Source organism: Coregonus lavaretus (genome assembly GCF_964263955.1).
Source record: "Coregonus lavaretus genome assembly, chromosome: 6".
Lineage (NCBI taxonomy): Eukaryota > Metazoa > Chordata > Actinopteri > Salmoniformes > Salmonidae > Coregonus > Coregonus lavaretus.
Window position 1 is genome coordinate 65,630,668 of NC_139993.1, and position 14,998 is coordinate 65,645,665.

General features: G+C 43.5%; 1 protein-coding gene across 1 annotated transcript in view; it reads right to left on the reverse strand.

Moving 5' to 3' along the window:
- Positions 1-1,697: 1,697 nt before the first annotated feature.
- The window catches only part of LOC311131366 (basic immunoglobulin-like variable motif-containing protein), a 30,986-nt gene continuing 17,685 nt past the window's right edge, over positions 1,698-14,998 (reverse strand). The window contains exons 3-10 of the mRNA XM_084164327.1: positions 14,064-14,190; positions 7,799-7,894; positions 7,474-7,578; positions 7,277-7,371; positions 6,838-6,970; positions 6,422-6,505; positions 4,577-4,673; positions 1,698-3,548 (exon numbers count right to left, since the gene is read on the reverse strand). Coding sequence (XP_084020453.1) covers positions 3,225-3,548; positions 4,577-4,673; positions 6,422-6,505; positions 6,838-6,970; positions 7,277-7,371; positions 7,474-7,578; positions 7,799-7,894; positions 14,064-14,190 — 1,061 coding nt within the window. The 3' untranslated portion in view covers positions 1,698-3,224. The remainder of the gene's footprint in view (positions 3,549-4,576; positions 4,674-6,421; positions 6,506-6,837; positions 6,971-7,276; positions 7,372-7,473; positions 7,579-7,798; positions 7,895-14,063; positions 14,191-14,998) is intronic.

Here is a 14,998-nt window from a genome sequence, read left to right on the forward strand (position 1 = left end):
AATGGGAAATAACAGTAGGGAGGCTATATACAGGGGGTACCGGTACAGAGTCAATGGGAAATAACAGTAGGGAGGCTATATACAGTGGGTACCGGTACATGTTTTATGTTGTTTTAGTCGTTTAGCAGACGCTCTTATCCAGAGCGACTTACAGGAGCAATTAGGGTTAAGTGCCTTGCTCAAGGGCACATCGACAGATTTTTCACCTAGTCGGCTCGGGGATTAGAACAAGCGACCTTTCGGTTACTGGCACTACGCTCTTAACCACTAAGCTACCTGCCGCCCTAGTACAGAGTCAATGTGAAATAACAGTAGGGAGGCTATATACAGGGGGTACCGGTACAGAGTCAATGGGAAATAACAGTAGGGAGGCTATATACAGGGGGTACCGGTACAGAGTCAATGGGAAATAACAGTAGGGAGGCTATATACAGTGGGTACCGGTACAGAGTCAATGTGAAATAACAGTAGGGAGGCTATATACAGGGGGTACCGGTACAGAGTCAATGGGAAATAACAGTAGGGAGGCTATATACAGTGGGTACCGGTACAGAGTCAATGTGAAATAACAGTAGGGAGGCTATATACAGGGGGTACCGGTACAGAGTCAATGGGAAATAACAGTAGGGAGGCTATATACAGGGGGTACCGGTACAGAGTCAATGGGAAATAACAGTAGGGAGGCTATATACAGGGGGTACCGGTACAGAGTCAATGGGAAATAACAGTAGAGAGGCTATATACAGGGGGTACCGGTACAGAGTCAATGTGAAATAACAGTAGGGAGGCTATATACAGGGGGTACCGGTACAGAGTCAATGGGAAATAACAGTAGGGAGGCTATATACAGGGGGTACCGGTACAGAGTCAATGGGAAATAACAGTAGGGAGGCTATATACAGGGGGTACCGGTACAGAGTCAATGGGAAATAACAGTAGAGAGGCTATATACAGGGGGTACCGGTACAGAGTCAATGTGAAATAACAGTAGGGAGGCTATATACAGGGGGTACCGGTACAGAGGCTATATACAGGGGGTACCGGTACAGAGTCAATGTGCAGCGGTACCGGTTATTACTCGTTATGTAAGTCCACATTAATATCATGTAGAGATCCACAGTGGAGGCGTCGTAATGCCCATTAAACCTGACGGTCAAACAGGAAAATGCTTCCAATCGTTTTTCCACCATTCATTTTCAGAAACATTTCAAATGTACATGGTTATCAAAACATCAAGGGGCCTCCCCGAGTGGCGCAGCGGTCAAAGGCACTGCATCGCAGTTCTAGGGGCGTCACTACAGATCCAGGTTCGATCCCGGGCCGGCTGTGACCGGGAGACCCATGAGGCGGCCCACAATTGGCCCAGCGTTGTCCGGGTTAGGGGAGGGTTTGGCCGGGTTAAGGGGAGGGTCCTTCCGGGTTAAGCGAGCAGTGTGTCAAGAAGCAGTGCAGGGCTTGGCGGGTTGTGTTTCGGAGGACGCACGGCTCTCGACCTTCACCTCTCCCGAGTCCGTACGGGAGTTGCAGCGATGGGACAAGACTGTAACTACCAATTGGATATCACAAAATTGGGGAGGAAAATGGGGTAAATTTAAAAAAAATACTAATAAACATCATGCCTTTGTTTCGTGTAGTCTTACCCTGGCGTGACGTTTTAATAACCATGTAAATCTCTCTCAGACAAGGTGACTTTTATCAATATATTATGCTCTATTTACTCTGATTCCAAAATGCTAATTAGCATCAACGTAGACGCTATGCAGAACTACAAATCCCTGCAAGCTCCTGCACGTCATCTCTAGCTGACACCTTTGCTAACAGGGATGGTGTCATTGGAACCATTTCCTTGTTTGACCGCTAGATGTTATGGGTTTTATGACTCATACTGTGCTACTCTGTGACTCATTATTTGTAAAATTATGACACTTTTTGATATGAGTTTATATAAATGGTTATTTATTAAGAAAAAGTAGTCATCTAATCCACATGAATAAATAATGATACATTTATAGTAGTGTTGGGATCAGTCTAGACACGAAACCACAGATGCTTGAGCTGGAGAGTTAACTGTGGCTTTAGACACAACATGGAAGCATTCCTTATCCCTTGTCTCTCACGTTGGACATCAATAACAACACAAAGAGAAATCTCTACATCTTGGTAGGTGATTATCATCCTTTGACTTCATTTCTCAGGTATTTTCTTTTGGGAAAAGAACGTCTACACTTAACATAGTTTCACAGGACATCACAATGTCAACTGTACCCACTGTATTGTTTGATGCACGTTTATGCAGTTGGTTTCACTGTAGCTTGGTTTCTCAACTCTACCACATGCACATCTCGGTGGAGTTGGGTTGCGACGACTGTGGGGGCGGAGTGTCCCTCCGACTACATCGAGTCGCTGTCAGTCGATACAAGGAAACAGCCGGTTGTTGTATTTGACAAAAGTTTTATTAAAAAGTGTGGATTTCAGCAAACAAAGAAAAGCAGCTACAGAGGACAAATATAGGTACAAGGTGAGGGTTTAAGAACTTAAATTCTTACAAGTATCGACTGACAGCGACTCGATGTAGTTGGAGGTACAGTCCGCCCACAGTTGTCTCCGCTTAACTCCATTGATGTGATGTGCATCGTGGAGTTGAGAAAAACTTGGCTTACTGTAGTAACTGGATTTCAGTCACATTCGCAAACTAACACAACTCACTTTAAAGTGTATAATGAATTGATCTTATTATTCTTAATGGCTTTTAAATGCAATGATATCAGACATTCTGATTAATAGCAGCAGTCCTCTACATTTACATTTTAGTCATTTAGCAGACGCTCTTATCCAGAGCGACTTACAGAAGCAATTAGGGTTAAATGCCTTGCTCAAGGGCACCGACAGATTTTTCACCTAGTCGGCTCGGGGATTAGAACCAGCGACCTTTCGGTTACTGGCACAACGCTCTTAACCACTAAGCTACCTGCCGCTCTATACATTTGCTAGATGATTAAACATCGTTTTCACACTAAAGTGTATCAACTTGTATGTTGTACGGACTTTCCATCAGAATAATCCAGCAAAATCCTTGATGGGAATCTTGACGATGCTATAAGTGTGCTAGATGGGATAAAAGAACACTGTGGCTTTCTTTTTTGGTGAAAACCATGAGAATGTTAGATATACTAACCAGCATATTTTAGCAGCACTAATTAATTCCACAGCCTTCTCACTGAGTCTCAGTCATCTGTGGTATCTTCTTCGAGATCGCTCTCAGCTGAGCTCCTGTGTCTGTACTCGGTGGTGTTAGACAGGCATTTCCAAGCTACGTCCTTCTGGTTACTGGTGCCTGTGCTGTTGGAGCGGCCTAGCCGGGCCAAAGCCTGGTGTTTTCCTGAGGTCTTCTCCCTGTCCTCCTGGGCCTCTGCTAAGCCCCCCTGGGCCCTCTCAGACCCCTGGTGGTGGAGGTCATGCCTCAGGTTCTCCAGGTTGAGGGCCCAGGGGCCAAGCTTCTGCCAGTTGACCCTCTGGAAGGCCATGATGCAGTGAAGGTTCCCTCCCACCTGCCAGGAGAGGAGAGGTTCACGTCAGAAACGCTGTACAGACCCAAGAATGGTACCTTCAACTTTTTCATTTTAACATAACTATAAACTGAGAAGAGGAGAGGTTCACGTCAGAAACTCATACTTGAGCTCTGCTACCTGACCCGAGCCCGACGGGCCCCGACATTCTACATTGGGTTAGGTTAGGGCCTGTTTTATTTTTCATCCATAACTAGGATACGTCAGGGCTCGGGTATCACTAACATTTTGAAGCTGAGCCGTTTGCTCGTGCTCTGCTGCGCAGTACAGTCATATCTGACTAAGATCATAACATGGTGCCAGAAGTGCTTCAACCAAATATAAGACAATATATGTTATTTCACAGATAATAATAATAATGTTCCTTGAGTTTTTGTCAGAGTTTAGAGTGATGAAAAGTAGCTAACAGCTCTCACGTCTCGTCATGGAGAAGAGCAGCCCAAGCGAAGCCGTTGCTATTGTCACTCACAGACTCAGAGCCACCATAAGCAAAGAGCGTGCAGCGCACCGGGAGCGAGTGACAGACAGAGGAGCAGCTAATGGATTTCTGGTTTCGGGGAGGGGAGCAGCTAATGGATTTCTGGTTTCGGGGAGGGGAGCAGCTAATGGATTTCTGGTTTCATGGAGGGGAGCAGCTAATGGATTTCTGGTTTCGGGGAGGGGAGGGGAGCAGCTAATGGATTTCTGGTTTCGGGGAGGGGAGCAGCTAATGGGTTTCTGGTTTCAGGGAGGGGAGCAGCTAATGGATTTCTGGTTTCGGGGAGGGGAGGGGAGCAGCTAATGGATTTCTGGTTTCGGGGAGGGGAGCAGCTAATGGGTTTCTGGTTTCGGGGAGGGGAGCAGCTAATGGATTTCTGGTTTCGGGGAGGGCCGGACCGGACCGGGCAGAAGCAATCAGGCCTGGGCAGGGTAGGGCCTGAACGTTGCGGGCCTTACTCATCCCCATCCCCGTGTTAGCATAACTGGTCCCCTTAACTAACATAATTATAAACTGAAATTAAAATTAAAACCTTTTTGGTTTTGCGGCACTGAATACCCCTCTCCGTGTGGCGAATATCAAGGTATTCTGGATTTTGTGTGTTGAGATCTGTAACAATATCAGCCCACCTAAAAACAACCAAAGTTAGAGAAGTGAGAAATAATTATGTGATAAAAGTAATGCAATCAACTAACAAGACAACATGGTACAAAAAAAAGTACTACAGTGGGGAGAACAAGTATTTGATACACTGCCGATTTTGCAGGTTTTCCTACTTACAAAGCACGTAGAGGTCTGTCATTTTTATCATAGGTACACTTCAACTGTGAGAGACGGAATCTAAAACAAAAATCCAGAAAATCACATTGTATGATTTTTAAGTAATTAATTTGCATTTTATTGCATGACATAAGTATTTGATCACCTACCAACCAGTAAGAATTCCGTCTCTCACAGACCTGTTAGTTTTTTTTTAAGAAGCCCTCCTGTTCTCCACTCATTACCTGTATTAACTGCACCTGTTTGAACTCGTTACCTGTATAAAAGACACCTGTCCACACACTCAATCAAACAGACTCCAACCTCTCCACAATGGCCAAGACCAGAGAGCTGTGTAAGGACATCAGGGTTCAATTGTAGACCTGCACAAGACTGGGATGGGCTACAGGACAATAGGCAAGCAGCTTGGTGCGAAGGCAACAACTGTTGGCGCAATTATTTGAAAATGGAAGAAGTTCAAGATGACGGTCAATCACCCTCGGTCTGGGGCTCCATGCAAGATCTCACCTCGTGGGGCATCAATGATCATGAAGAAGGTGAGGGATCAGCCCAGAACTACACGGCAGGACCTGGTCAATGACCTGAAGAGAGCTGGAACCACAGTCTCAAAGAAAACCATTAGTAACACATTACGCCGTCATGGATTAAAATCCTGCAGCGCACGCAAGGTCCCCCTGCTCAAGCCAGCGCATATCCAGGCCCATCTGAAGTTTGCCAATGACCATCTGGATGATCCAGAGGAGGAATGGGAGAAGGTCATGTGGTCTGATGAGACAAAAATAGAGCTTTTTGGTCTAAACTCCACTCGCTGTGTTTGGAGGAAGAAGAAGGATGAGTACAACCCCAAGAACACCATCCCAACCGTGAAGCATGGAGGTGGAAACATTATTCTTTGGGAATGCTTTTCTGGAAAGGGGACAGGACGACTGCACCGTATTGAGGGGAGGATGGATGGGGCCATGTATCGCAAGATCTTGGCCAACAACCTCCTTCCCTCAGTAAGAGCATTGAAGATGGGTCGTGGCTGGGTCTTCCAGCATGACAACGACCCGAAACACACAGCCAGGGCAACTAAGGAGTGGCTCTGTAAGAAGCATCTCAAGGTCCTGGAGTGGCCTAGCCAGTCTCCAGACCTGAACCCAATAGAACATCTTTGGAGGGAGCTGAAAGTCCGTATTGCCCAGCGACAGCCCTGAAACCTGAAGGATCTGGAGAAGGTCTGTATGGAGGAGTGGGTCAAAATCCCTGCTGCAGTGTGTGCAAACCTGATCAAGACCTACAGGAAACGTATGATCTCTGAAATTGCAAACAAAGGTTTCTGTACCAAATATTAAGTTCTGCTTTTCTGATGTATCAAATACTTATGTCATGCAAAAAAATGCAAATTAATTACTTAAAAATCATACAATGTGTTTTTCTGGATTTTTGTTTTAGATTCCGTCTCTCACAGTTGAAGTGTACCTATGATAAAAAATTACAGACCTCTACATGCTTTGTAAGTAGGAAAACCTGCAAAATCGGCAGTGTATCAAATACTTGTTCTCCCCACTGTATATATAATTTTCTTTGAAGCATTTGAAGTCAGAAAGTAACATACTTTTTACAGTGAATAGCAGGGTGTTTCCTGCTTGGTTCACCAATCAGAATCCAGTGTTCCATTTCATTAGTTGGTAATGTACCCCTTAGAAGTAAACAAGAACAAACATTTGGCACAACTTAGTGACAGCAGGAGTTACGTGGTTGACAGCAGGAGTTACGTGGTTGACAGCAGGAGTTACGTGGTTGACAGCAGGAGTTACGTGGTTGACAGCAGGAGTTACGTGGTTAACAGCAGGAGTTACGTGGTTGACAGCAGGAGTTACGTGGTTGACAATGTGATAAAATCATTAGTAATCGAAAAATAATTACATTTAACGAATACATCCACAGTTAGGCCTAAACAATGTTTATTTGTAAATTGGCAACATGAATCTGACCTGTTAGAAAGTAAATATGGATATGAGAGAAACGTACCTGTAGGCCTTGGCTGCTTTGAACGGTGTAGCCTCGAAGCCCACAGGACAGAAGTAGTGGTTCTGACAGTGGTAAATGTAGGCCATGGTGTCATCCCTTAACCCCTGGGTCAACTTCAACAACGCCCCCTCAGCTGGAACAGCGAGGACAGATAATCAAAATACACTAAATGTAAAAAACAGAATCATGCGGACAGTCTGTGCTACTGTATGCTTTTTTAATCTCTTCGGTTTCATTGTCAAACAAAAGCGATTTCTTCATATAACAGAAAAACCCGGATGACAACTAACTCAAGTCAAAGCCTGCCCCAAGCCACAATTGCTGGATCGACTGACATTTGAACACACTGGACCTCTTTGTAATTCCAAGCTGAGGCCAGCTTGTTACATCATAGCCAGTTTGATAGTAGAGAGGAAGACTTCCGTGAAGACGTACTCACCGGTCTCTCCTGCTGTCTTGTGTTTCCCGTGGGGTTTGTACAGAATATAGGAACATCCACGGACACGGAAATTGTCATTGATTTGCCTGAACCATCTGTTCACAAAGAAAAAAGAAAAAAAAAAAGATCTGTAGCCATTTGCTGTGCACCTTGTTTCTAGTGTAAAAAAAAAATCAGAGTATTTCTGAGTATTGTACCTCATCAGAGTAGCGTTGCCTGTAAAAGGACCAAACTTGATCTCCTCAAAAGGAGGCTGGAAGCCTAGGATCTGAAGAGCCCCCTCCTGGGAGATGGGTGGGAGACTGAAAATACACACATAACAATCAAATAGCTGTTATTCCTCTTATTTCTGACTAATTAAAATGTACTACACGCTATAATGTGGTGGAAACATTTGTCTTGGTGTGTGCATATCTCTTGTGTTACGAATATAAGAAGTATTAAAGATGTAGTCTGTTCCTCCAACGAGCGGTGATCTCATTGCCTCAGGTTCAGAGCTACAGACAATGATAAAATGCCTACCTCCCCGCTCCCAGTGTGCTGTACAGAAAGTTCCAGCAGGAAACTAATGAAGATATCCCACATGACGTCTTGTACTGGGGGCGGCTGATACAGTACCTAGAGATGAGAGAGAGAGAGAGAGAGAGAGAGACAGAGAGAGAGAGAGAGACAGAGAGAGAGAGAGAGAGAGAGAGAGAGAGAGAGAGAGAGAGAGAGAGAGAGAGAGAGAGAGAGAGAGAGAGAGAGAGAGAGAGAGAGAGAGAGAGAGAGAGAGAGAGAGAGAGAGAGAGAGAGAGAGAGAGAGAGAGAGAGAGAGAGAGAAGCAGTGAGTTTATTAATGAAACTGAGTGCCTCCTCAGCTAGTTTTACAAATATTTGCTACGGTGCATCAAAAGTAATTTAAAAGTAATTCTCCGGTAAAAAATAAACGTCAGTCTTACTTCTAAACCTAGCTAGAACTGTTTTTACGGCCATTTTTATATCACCTACACTTGATGCTAGCTAGCTAGGCTAACGTTGGCAAAGATAGCTAGCTAAATATTATAGCTAAAAATATCTTAGCTTGCTGCCAAAGAGCTTGCTAAGACTATGTATATAAAGTATATACAATCAAATAAATATATAATGTTAGTTAAAAACATTAACAGTAAACATAATGCTTTATAGCTATATTATAGCTAATGTTAGCTAGCTAATGACAAGCTGGTCTCTGCTGGATGCTTTCACGTTTAGCTCGTCTGGGTTTGTTGCCGTTAGCTAGCACATGGACAAGCAGTAGCCAGACATGACACGAAGTACCAACATACAGTGGGGAGAACAAGTATTTGATACACTTCCGATTTTGCAGGTTTTCCTACTTATAAAGCACGTAGAGGTCTGTCATTTGTATCATAGGTACACTTCAACTGTGAGAGACAGAATCTAAAACAGAAATCCAGAAAATCACATTGTATGATTTTTAAGTAATTAATTTGCATTTTATTGCATGACATAAGTATTTGATCACCTACCAACCAGTAAGAATTCCGGCTCTCACAGACCTGTTAGTTTTTCTTTAAGAAGCCCTCCTGTTCTCCACTCATTACCTGTATTAACTGCACCTGTTTGGACTCGTTACCTGTATAAAAGACACCTGTCCACACACTCAATCAAACAGACTCCAACCTCTCCACAATGGCCAAGACCAGAGAGCTGTGTAAGGACATCAGGGATAAAATTGTAGACCTGCACAAGGCTGGGATGGGCTACAGGACAATAGGCAAGCAGCTTGGTGAGATGGCACAATTATTTGAAAATGGAAGAAGTTCAAGATGACGGTCAATCACCCTCGGTCTGGGGCTCCATGCAAGATCTCACCTCGTGGGGCATCAATGATCATGAGGAAGGTGAGGGATCAGCCCAGAACTACACGGCAGGACCTGGTCAATGACCTGAAGAGAGCTGGGACCACAGTCTCAAAGAAAACCATTAGTAACACACTACGCCGTCATGGATTAAAATTCTGCAGTGCACGCAAGGTCCCCCTGCTCAAGCCAGCGCATGTCCAGGCCCGTCTGAAGTTTGCCAATGACCATCTGGATGATCCAGAGGAGGAATGGGAGAAGGTCATGTGGTCTGATGAGACAAAAATATAGCTTTTTGGTCTAAACTCCACTCGCCGTGTTTGGAGGAAGAAGAAGGATGAGTCAACCCCAAGAACACCATCCCAACCGTGAAGCATGGAGGTGGAAACATCATTCTTTGGGGATGCTTTTCTGCAAAGGGGACAGGACGACTGCACCGTATTGAGGGGAGGATGGATGGGGCGATGTATCACGAGATCTTGGCCAACAACCTCCTTCCCTCAGTAAGAGCATTGAAGATGGGTCGTGGCTGGGTCTTCCAGCATGACAACGACCCAAAACACATAGCCAGGGCAACTAAGGAGTGGCTCCATAAGAAGCATCTCAAGGTCCTGGAGTGGCCTAGCCAGTCTCCAGACCTGAACCCAATAGAACATCTTTGGAGGGAGCTGAAAGTCCGTATTGCCCAGCGACAGCCCCAAAACCTGAAGGATCTGGAGAAGGTCTGTATGGAGGAGTGGGCCAAAATCCCTGCTGCAGTGTGTGCAAACCTGGTCAAGACCTACAGGAAACATATGATATCTGTAACTGCAAACAAAGGTTTCTGTACCAAATATTAAGTTCTGCTTTTCTGATGTATCCAATACTTATGTCATGCAATAAAATGCAAATGAATTACTTAAAAATCATACAATGTGATTTTCTGGATTTTTGTTTTAGATTCCGTCTCTCACAGTTGAAGTGTACCTATGATACAAATTACAGACCTCTACATGCTTTGTAAGTAGGAAAACCTGCAAAATTGTCAGTGTATCAAATACTTGTTCTCCCCACTGTAGTTGGATCCTTCATTATTTTTGTGCACTACACAAACATTTGAGAACAGTCAGCTAGCTAACATTAACTTGCAAATTAAAGTTGAAACAAGCTAGCTAGCTAACGTGAGCTAGCAGGGATTGAAAGCTAGTTACATCCTATCAAACCTGTTGTCTGGTGTGTTTAGTTAGCCTGCTAGCTAGTAGCCAATGCGAGGGCAAGCAAAGTTTAAGAACCAAGCTAGCTAGCTTGTTATGCTAGTGACGACGCTAACCGTTTAGCCACAGATAGAACAATGAGATAGATATTTCATTGGATGTATAAATGTGAAGCATCCGGTTGGCGTTTCCACTCACTACCAAATATGGTGATGAAAGGAAGCCCAGTGGCCGGCAAGTGGGAGAAGATGGATTTGGCCTACATTCTGCTAAATTTCTCATCGATTGAATATTTGATCTCCATACAGTTTTCTGTTTCCAAAACTAGAATCTGTAACAAACAGAGTGGACTGCGTTTTGTAGACTTTACCCTTTGCCAAAGTTTCAAAAAAGTTTGTTTTTTAGAAGGAGTGCAAAGGGTGAATAAAGTTATTGCACATGCGCACTTCACAGAGTAGGCGTTCCCTAACGGAAATATGCAAATAAACGCTAGAACACGCCAATAGGATCTCACTAGCTCGTACTTGGCTCTGCCCACCTCCTTGCCCACTATGATTAAATTGCTCCCATTGGAATCGACAGGCTCTGGTCTATCTTGGATTAGTCATAAAATCACATTTATACATCCAGTGAAATATCTGGCTCATTGTTCAATCTGTGGGGTAGCTGCATCCCAATATGGCGAACGAATATATGGGCGAGTGGGCGTGTTGAAAGGAAAGGAGTGGGCGTGTGGAAAGGAGTGGACGTGTGGAAAGGAAAGGAGTGGGCGTGTGGAAAGGAAAGGAGTGGGCGTGTTGAAAGGAAAGGAGTGGGCGTGTGGAAAGGAGTGGGCGTGTGGAAAGGAAAGGAGTGGGCGTGTGGAAAGGAAAGGAGTGGGCGTGTGGAAAGGAGTGGGCGTGTGGAAAGGAGTGGGCGTGTGGAAAGGAAAGGAGTGGGCGTGTGGAAAGGAAAGGAGTGGGCGTGTGGAAAGGAGTGGGCGTGGGGAAAGGAGTGGGCGTGGGGAAAGGAAAGGAGTGGGCGTGGGGAAAGGAGTGGGCGTGGGGAAAGGAGTGGGCGTGGGGAAAGGAAAGGAGTGGGCGTGGGGAAAGGAGTGGGCGTGGGGAAAGCGCTCTGCTATAGGTTAGACGGTTTTGATTGAACTGTGTTGTTTTTTTTGCTTCCGTTTCTTACCACACAACTACCGTACATTGAGCTAACGTACCTCAAGAGTTTCCACTTCTGTTTTTAAGCCAGAGGATGAGTCAGATCATTATACTGTATTAACTAGTACCTCAGTAGTTAATACAGTATAATGAGCTGTGTGTTACCTCAGTAGTTAATACAGTATAATGAGCTCTGTGTTACCTCAGTAGTAGTTAATACAGTATAATGAGCTGTGTGTTACCTCAGTAGTAGTTAATACAGTATAATGAGCTGTGTGTTACCTCAGTAGTTAATACAGTATAATGAGCTCTGTGTTACCTCAGTAGTAGTTAATACAGTATAATGAGCTGTGTGTTACCTCAGTAGTAGTTAATACAGTATAATGAGCTGTGTGTTACCTCAGTAGTTAATACAGTATAATGAGCTGTGTGTTACCTCAGTAGTAGTTAATACAGGATAATGAGCTGTGTGTTACCTCAGTAGTAGTTAATACACTATAATGAGCTGTGTGTTACCTCAGTAGTTAATACAGTATAATGAGCTGTGTGTTACCTCAGTAGTAGTTAATACAGTATAATGAGCTGTGTGTTACCTCAGTAGTAGTTAATACAGTATAATGAGCTGTGTATTACCTCAATAGTAGTTAATGCAGTATAATGAGCTGTGTGTTACCTCAGTAGTTAATACAGTATAATGAGCTGTGTGTTACCTCAGTAGTTAATACAGTATAATGAGCTGTGTGTTACCTCAGTACTAGTTAATACAGTATAATGAGCTGTGTGTTACCTCAGTAGTAGTTAATACAGTATAATGAGCTGTGTGTTACCTCAGTAGTTAATACAGTATAATGAGCTGTGTGTTACCTCAGTAGTTAATACAGTATAATGAGCTGTGTGTTACCTCAGTAGTAGCTAATACAGTATAATGAGCTGTGTGTTACCTCAGTAGTAGTTAATACAGTATAATGAGCTGTGTGTTACCTCAGTAGTAGTTAATACAGTATAATGAGCTGTGTGTTACCTCAGCAGTAGTTAATACAGTATAATGAGCTGTGTGTTACCTCAGTAGTGGTTAATACAGTATAATGAGCTGTGTGTTACCTCAGTAGTAGTTAATACAGTATAATGAGCTGTGTGTTACCTCAGTACTAGTTAATACAGTATAATGAGCTGTGTGTTACCTCAGTAGTGGTTAATACAGTATAATGAGCTGTGTGTTACCTCAGTACTAGTTAATACAGTATAATGAGCTGTGTGTTACCTCAGTAATAGTTAATACAGTATAATGAGCTGTGTGTTACCTCAGTAGTAGTTAATACAGTATAATGAGCTGTGTGTTACCTCAGTAGTTAATACAGTATAATGAGCTGTGTGTTACCTCAGTAGTTAATACAGTATAATGAGCTGTGTGTTACCTCAGTAGTTAATACAGTATAATGAGCTGTGTGTTATCTCAGTAGTAGTTAATACAGTATAATGAGCTGTGTGTTACCTCAGTAGTAGTTAATACAGTATAATGAGCTGTGTGTTACCTCAGTAGTTAATACAGTATAATGAGCTGTGTGTTACCTCAGTAGTTAATACAGTATAATGAGCTGTGTGTTACCTCAGTAGTAGTTAATACAGTATAATGAGCTGTGTGTTACCTCAGTAGTTGTTAATACAGTATAATGAGCTGTGTGTTACCTCAGTAGTAGTTAATACAGTATAATGAGCTGTGTGTTACCTCAGTAGTAGTTAATACAGGATAATGAGCTGTGTGTTACCTCAGTAGTAGTTAATACAGTATAATGAGCTGTGTGTTACCTCAGTAGTAGTTAATACAGTATAATGAGCTGTGTGTTACCTCAGTAGTAGTTAATACAGTATAATGAGCTCTGTGTTACCTCAGTAGTAGTTAATACAGGATAATGAGCTGTGTGTTACCTCAGTAGTAGTTAATACAGTATAATGAGCTGTGTGTTACCTCAGTAGTAGTTAATACAGTATAATGAGCTGTGTGTTACCTCAGCAGTAGTTAATACAGTATAATGAGCTCTGTGTTACCTCAGTAGTAGTTAATACAGGATAATGAGCTGTGTGTTACCTCAGCAGTAGTTAATACAGTATAATGAGCTCTGTGTTACCTCAGTAGTAGTTAATACAGTATAATGAGCTGTGTGTTACCTCAGTAGTTAATACAGTATAATGAGCTGTGTGTTACCTCAGTAGTTAATACAGTATAATGAGCTGTGTGTTACCTCAGTAGTAGTTAATACAGTATAATGAGCTGTGTGTTACCTCAGTAGTAGTTAATACAGTATAATGAGCTGTGTGTTACCTCAGTAGTAGTTAATACAGTATAATGAGCTGTGTGTTACCTCAGTAGTAGTTAATACAGGATAATGAGCTGTGTGTTACCTCAGTAGTAGTTAATACAGTATAATGAGCTGTGTGTTACCTCAGTAGTAGTTAATACAGTATAATGAGCTGTGTGTTACCTCAGCAGTAGTTAATACAGTATAATGAGCTGTGTGTTACCTCAGTAGTAGTTAATACAGTATAATGAGCTGTGTGTTACCTCAGTAGTAGTTAATACAGTATAATGATCTGTGTGATATATTACCATCTCCTGAGGTCCAGAACTTTTCTCTGTTTGATGTCGTCCTGCGAGGCGTGGAGAGGAAGGTCCTGCAGGTTCCTACTGCCCCCTGAAGACTTCATCTTCTTAGTACTGACTCTCTTTATGTTGCCTAAAAATAGGACACAAATTCAAAGCGAGCACTCACACAGACAGAAACAAAATGAGGCTATATCTTTCAAGCGCTCATCATGGCTAGGTCTGAATATAATCAAGCAGTGTCTTGAGTACTGATGCTTTTCTTTGTCATTGAGTTCTTGATGTAATTGATTCTGAGAACAATACAGTACTTAATGTTCCATTTCTTTCAACAAAAATAATACTCAGCAGGGTAATCTTGTCACTATACGTCATCTCTCTTATAGTCACTGTGAAATAAACCTCTCCCCTCATTCACCCTCTCCCTACAGTACACCAGTTCTTTATCAAGCAAATTGATTCCTCCTAGCACACCATTCTGTGTCACTGGCTGTCTTACTAGCACTCTGCCTGTCTGTGGTGTCTCTGCATGTCTGTGGTGTCTCTGCCTGTCTGTGGTGTCTCTGCCGGTCTGTGGTGTCTCTGCCGGTCTGTGGTGTCTCTGCCTGTCTGTGGTGTCTCTGCCTGTCTGTGGTGTCTCTGCCGGTCTGTGGTGTCTCTGCCTGTCTGTGGTGTCTCTGCCGGTCTGTGGTGTCTCTGCCTGTCTGTGGTGTCTCTGCCTGTCTGTGGTGTCTCTGCCTGTCTGTGGTGTCTCTGCCTGTCTGTGGTGTCTCTGCCTGTCTTGTGGTGTCTCTGCCTGTCTGTGGTGTCTCTGCCTGTCTGTGGTGTCTCTGCCTGTCTGTGGTGTCTCTGCCTATCTGTGGTGTCTCTGCCTGTCTGTGGTGTCTCTGCCTGTCTGTGGTGTCTCTGCCTGTCTGTGGTGTCTCTGCCTGTCTTAATCA